This window comes from Cyprinodon variegatus, unplaced genomic scaffold (genome assembly GCF_000732505.1).
Source record: "Cyprinodon variegatus isolate N-32 unplaced genomic scaffold, C_variegatus-1.0 Scaffold823, whole genome shotgun sequence".
Taxonomy (NCBI): domain Eukaryota; kingdom Metazoa; phylum Chordata; class Actinopteri; order Cyprinodontiformes; family Cyprinodontidae; genus Cyprinodon; species Cyprinodon variegatus.
In genome coordinates this window covers 35340-41917 of record NW_015151276.1, presented here as the reverse complement: position 1 = coordinate 41917, position 6578 = coordinate 35340, and the positions used below count along the sequence as shown (strand labels likewise).

Below are 6578 nucleotides of genomic sequence, written 5' to 3'. Positions count from 1 at the left end.
GTCACTGCTGGAAGACGGCAGGAGGGAGGGGCTACTATATTTGGGCAAAAATGGCCGCTCCCAGACTCTGTGATCGGGATTAAATTATTGTTTTTATATTTTTTTACTGATTAATGCTACATTCATTAAATCACAGTGAATGTAATAGTTTTCTGTCCCCAGATGACTGTGCTGCTGAGGTCTGCTCAGGTCTTCCAAGGCAAACAGGTTCTGGGTGACGATAAGACAAAGATCCGTTTAGAAAGCCCTTATGAAGACCAGCTTTACACCTTCTGCTTCAGGCTAAATGGGAGTTTGCCAAACTGCTCTATATGTGTTTTTCTATCCCTAATAGTAACCAGTGGGGGGCACTCTAGGAAAACGGGTTTAGGAGCCCTTTAGGGCCCTTCAGGGACATCCAGAAAAAGAAGTTTCTTCTCCTGCAGTCAGTTTAAGGTAAATTTGTCAACCCAGAACATGTCAAAGATCTTGTCCTAAATGAAGCATGGTGTTCATATCAGTCAGATTATGGGATTTATTTGGTCATATAAGTGATATGGATCAGAATAAGCCACCACACTATTTATAGTGCATACGATATTTCCATTCATGTGTGATTGACTCATTTTTACTCCAGCCAGCGCTTTAATCCAATAATTAGAGCCATGGAAACAAAGCAGTGCTGCTAATGAGTGGAGCATAGGAATGGTATGCATCAATGAAAAAAACAACAACTAGGCAGTAAAGCCAAGCTAACTATACATTAGCATAGTTGGAAACTTAAAGTCGACCATTTTCCCAGCTTTAACTGCCTCTGTCTTCCTAACTTATTTGCATAATGCTCTGCCTGTTCATAGATAATCCCAGATGGTTCAGCCGTCCTCAAAGCTGTCCACCCTTACAGCGTTACTGAAGCTAGTGCTCTCGTTAAAAACCTCAATAGCAGCAATCAATTAATTAGTTATAGCTAAGCTATTCAGTGGTTTATTGTGAGAATATCGGCACGAGTGCTGGCCTAATCCACAACTCTGCTCAACTCTGCCCTGCCTGCTATTAACACCGTTTCCACCTGTCTCTACCTATATACTATCTGCTCACTCCTAGCTCCACACTTGGCCCATTCTCTTTAATAAAGTCTGTTGTATTATTTTTAAAAAGGGCACTCTATTAGTAAATTCACTTGATTGAATGCTTGCTCAAATCTTTGCGAATGATTTAGAACATGTTTCTGAAAGTTTTCCGTTTCTCAGTAAGTGCTAGCCTCTGTCCTCTATCCTGGTGTTAATAACACGATGCTAACAGATGTTTTCATCAGATGTAACGCTGATGGTTAAAACCAAAGGCAGCTGGCCAGTAGAGGGCGGTAGGGCGCCACCCCAGGCACCCAATGACATTGATTAAGACATAAAAGAAAAAACAAATAAAATGAAATTCTGAGATTAAAATATTTAAAAATATTTTATTATTTTTTTTTATATAAATGTGCAAGATAAAAATTTAATCTTTATTGACAATAAAGCTGTTTCGATCGTCATCGGATTGTTGACGTATTTCCAAAAATCTTTGCCCATAGACTCCACAGTGCTGACGGCACAGTCGTCTGTTAGAAAGAGCTTCTGATTGACAGGTTGATAGAATTATTTAGCTCCAAGGCTAGGCTAACTGGATGCAGCGAGGCTAACTGCATGTAGCGAGGCTAACTGCATGCAGCGAGGCTAACTGAATGCAGCGAGGCTAACTGAATGCAGCGAGGCTAACTGGATGCAGCGAGGCTAACTGNATGCAGCGAGGCTAACTGGATGCAGCGAGGCTAACTGAATGCAGCGAGGCTAACTGCATGCAGCGAGGCTAACTGCATGCAGCGAGGCTAACTGCATGCACCGAGGCTAAGGCTTTATCCTGCTTTCCCTGCCTCCTTTTTCAAAAGTCAGGATCTGAGCCAGCATGGATAAAGACAGCTAGGACTGATTTAAAGCACTTTATAGAACATTTTAGAATGTTGTTTATTGTTGTTGGCATTCATGTAAATATACTGGTGTGATACCTTAGTATACATTTGATGGGTTTTTGGTATTCATTTATTTTAAAGTTATAGCGCCGCCTGGAGGAAACTCCACCATCAGCTGCTGGTAATAATACAACCGCGCTAAGAAGAATGGAAATTAAACCTTTAAATTAAACGTCCAGTGAAATGATTACCTTAATTCCTGCAATTAATAATAAGAACTGCAGCCATAGAAAGCTGTTGATAGTAAAGTGGATTTTTAATCAGTTCTCATCATTTTTAGCTGCTGTTTGTGGATTTACCTTTAACCCGGTAGTATCCTCAGCAGTTTTATTATCATGTGCCCCTATATGAATATCAGTGATGAAAATTATTGACTGTTAATTAAACTGATATGGTTTAAATAGATTGATTTTAACCTGTTTGTTGATTTATTAAAGTATTTCTGTAGGTGTTTTTAGACCGATCGACTTTCTCATCTTCTCTTTTTCTCAGACCCAAGATGAACAAATCTAAGGTATAGTGACTCAACAACAGACATGCTGCAACATGAGCTGCAAAAAAAATGACGTAAATGAAGATGGAGCCAGGTGCAGGTCTGGCATGCCCACCAGCCTTACTCTCTGATCCAAAAACAGTTCAGGTTTTAGCTCTCTGTTCTTACATGCAGGCAAAAACGGAATGGTTCAGATAAAGCATTCTTTTTTGACTCACCAGCCCTTCTTGTTGGACAGTTCTTTGAGTTTTGCCTGCAAAGCTGAAAAAAAAAAAGAAACATATGTAATGACAAGGAGAGGTGTAAAAAAAGCTCATTGAACCTTAGTCCTTACCTTCCACTTCTCGCTCATGAGCATCCTGCAGCTTGAGCAGGAGGTCTTTAAAGTTCTCCATTTCTCCAGCAGTCACAGCTGAACTGAGAAAGACATGAGCTTTTCATTAACGATTATAAATTAACTTAATTTTCCTTTTTGGACAATTGCATTTGCTCTAGCAGCGCCACACCCATAATCTAATGTTACGAAATGCTAAAAGTTGTGAAGACTTAAAAAACATTTAAAACCAGAACGTTATAGCCTGAGGCCTGTTTGTGCGAGTCTGAGAACAAGAAGCGCGGTTCTCTTTGCTTTTCTAATGAGGAAGCAATTTTTTTGTAATATCGAGGAAAACTCGTTAGACTGGACCTGCCAGGTGTGGTTCTGCAGTTTATGTTTCAAAGCCATGAAGACTTTGTGTGCTTACACTGTAAAAAGATTCCCATCTCAAAGCACAGCATGCAGGAACAGATCATTTCAAGAAACTTTGCACTCAGTCACCAGCAGATTCAACATACTTAGTAAAGTTTACAGTTTCACTGTGGATGGATTTACAGACAGTTCTTCTTAACGGTGCTTTGGGGGAAAAGTGATCCTACATCTGCAACATTTTCAGAATATCCTAATATTAATGTAAAAACATGAGGGAAACCTCAAGAGGGGTCTGGCTGCAAGCCTGCACTGCCAGGACCGGAAGCTAATTCCAGACGTTTTATTCCAAGCCTTCAGGAATAGCGTTGTGCATTGTGTCTGTGCTGGCGGATATTATTAGTAATTTTATTTCCCCACCTGAACACTGGAAAAACAATCTAGAAATAAGTAAACAATTCTTAAATTAAGTGTGTTTATCCTTAATTTGAGTAGGTAAATGAGATGATTTGCCAATGCAATGAGTATTTTAACCCTTAAAATAGGATAATTAGATAAAATGCACTTGAAATAAGACAATGCAACTGTGTTTTCTTATTTTAAATGTAAATTGTCTTGTTCTATTGGCAAAAGGTCTCTTTTACCTTCTCAATTGGAGAACAAATGCACTTACTTTAAGAAAAAAGGACTTATCTAGATTTAGATTTTTTCCAGTGAAGACCAGGAAAACCATAATTTATAAGCCATAAACTATAATTCAGGATGCGTTTGACACCTGACGAGCTGCCGCCTTAACGTGGAGAGGTTGTTTGAGTGCCGGATGATTCTACGAGCTGAGTTGCCCGAGGCGTTATGTCCCTGGTAGGGTCTCACTACCAGGGACATAACGGAATGGGTCAGAATAAAGGTCTGGTTATCCTCCTGCAGCTGTGTGTCGCAGTGAGCTTCTCATAGATATTTTTGATTTATGCCCAATATTGAAGCGTGGTCTGCGCTATGTTATTCCAGGCCACAACGCAACAGGGACAATGAGGAACTAGCGAGTTGGTCTAGATTTGGCCGAGGCGGTGAGGAAGTGGGGGCAAGTTTGTGTGACAACGGAGGGACATAAGGGCCAAAAAGAGCAGAGATCCAGGTGGAATAAGGGTCCCAGCGTTTTTCCACCAGCTGGTCCATCTTCAGTCATTTTCCACAATGGCGGTCATACAAAAAAAACAAGCCGGTAAGGAACCAGACAGGAAATACGCATAGTGTAGAGCGGATGGAGATTTGACCAATCAGAGGCTTCCTGTCTGCAGCATTGTTATTGCTATCAACTACAATTTTGGGGAGGTGCAGCAGAGTGTCTGCGGCAGGGGTGGGGGCACATTTGCGTTCACTGCGACACACGCTCAGGAAACCTGGTTTCCGAGTATAAACCAGCCTTAAGAGCAGCTTGGAATACCCTTATGGAAAGAGTAAAATCAAGGACCGTGACGTTGCCTGGTGTGACGCAGACAGGGCCCCTCCCTGGAACCAGGCCTGGGGTTGGGGCTCGAGTGTGAACACCTGGTGGCCGGACCTTTGTCCATCGGGCAAAGCCGGGCCCAGCCCGAACGGACGACATGGACCCGCCATCCTGTGGAACCACCGCCCACAGAGAGATCCGTACACACGCAGCTTCTGGCTGTAGTGACGTGGAAAGTGATCTCGCTGGGTGGGGGAGGAGCCTGACCTTGTGTGGGAGGCTGAGAGGTACTAGCCGGATATAGTCAGCCTTACCCGCTTTCTTCCTGCTGAAAACGACCTCATGATTCCTGATCGGGAGGTGGTCGTGGGAGGCTGATCGCCCCTCGTTACCCCCATACACTTAACAAAGAACGATCAAGCTGAAAGTTGGGCCAATCGAAAAATTCTCGCTTGACTGGAAAATCGTCCCTAAAAGGGCAAAAAAAAAGGGGGGGCAGCTGCTTTGCTAATGGCTGCATCAAGCTTTTTTACTGCTTTCATCTGAGCCCCTGCAGACTCAGAGGAATTCTATCAAAGAGCAAAAACATGCTATGGGGACCTCGTTGCTAATATTTTGTTATTTTCAAATGTAGGATAATATGGGACTTTTAAAGTAAACGGAACAGTTTATTTCATTAATGCTCCTTTTTTCATGACAATAACAAAAACTGATGAGCTAAGCATGGATCTTTGATGGTAAAAACATGAGTCATAGGTTTGAGTTTTCGTGAATGAGACGAGATTTAATAAAAAATTAGCTGGTCGTCAGTCAGACAGTTAAAATGCATCTATTAGACAAGCTAAACAGTATCTTGCTTGGTCATGCCGCCCACCTGCCATGCCGCGCTGCACATTCTGCATGACCACAGATGGATCATGGCAGCAGCGGCAGGGTCTGAGAACCCGGAATGATCCGGTATGGCGCGCTGAACTCTGCTGAGCTGTGCAGAAATGCGTCTTTGTGTGGCTTGGCTCAGAGTCTGCACTTTACGCTTCACTCTGATGGTTCGCTCTCAGCAGTTCGGCTCTTCCTGCTCTCGCTACTTAATAAACTAGATGTGGCTGATCATCCTCTGCCAAGCGTAAAAAATTCTAACAATCAAGATTTTATTTCTTCCAGCTCACAAGAGGTGATGCTAAACTTCTTTAATTTCCACCAAAAGGAATCCCTAAATTATATCCAAAGAAAATATTTCATTGCATTCTGTTTATTTTTGGATAAAGCTCCAGATTTTTCTCGTTTTTATTTATTTAAATATTATTTAAATGTTTCCTTGTACTGTCATTAAATATTTTTCTCTGTTTCCTTTAAATATTTCAATATTTTAGTTGTTCATTCAATTTAGTTCTGGGTTGCCATGGCATTACAAAGCAATCATGCAGGTACTCCCTTTTTTTATTTTTTTATATCCACACCGTGTGAATTTAAATCTACTTTGACCCCTGAGCTGCAGTAACCGAGGGGAGAATTGAAGAAATAAAGCCAAAATTGTCAAAGTAGGAAGAAGAATGTTTTTGTTCTTCAGTATTTTGGAGTAATGCAGATTTTATTGATCTGTGTTTAATGCATAATTCATAGTAGATCAGGAAGTTTTTGCTTTGGGATCAAACCTTGGATGTCTACAATCATTCCTTTATTTGACATTTTGTTAGCTGTCTGTTATATTAACTAATAGAATGTGTTCAACTAGATCTGCTATTTTCACTACTTTTGTTAGACACTTTTTGTATAAAGTAGGGCATTAATTCATAAAAAAGTTTTCTGCCCAACGGCAATATGACGAACTGCACTGCAGCATTCTATGGCCAGCTATTGTCAGTGTTGGGCATGTTACTTTGAAAAAGTAATTATAGTTACTAGTTACTTCTCCCAAAAAGTAACTGAGTTAGTAACCGAGTTACGCCACAATTAAAGTAACTAGTTA

The 6578-nt window shown here is 41.1% G+C and overlaps 1 protein-coding gene across 1 annotated transcript in view; it reads right to left on the bottom strand.

The window, feature by feature from the left end:
• LOC107098931 (DNA endonuclease RBBP8-like) overlaps nt 1–6578 on the bottom strand; it is a 30450-nt gene that overhangs the window by 20550 nt on the left and 3322 nt on the right. The window contains exons 4-5 of the mRNA XM_015396827.1: nt 2815–2892; nt 2699–2741 (exon numbers count right to left, since the gene is read on the bottom strand). Coding sequence (XP_015252313.1) covers nt 2699–2741; nt 2815–2875 — 104 coding nt within the window. The 5' untranslated portion in view covers nt 2876–2892. The remainder of the gene's footprint in view (nt 1–2698; nt 2742–2814; nt 2893–6578) is intronic.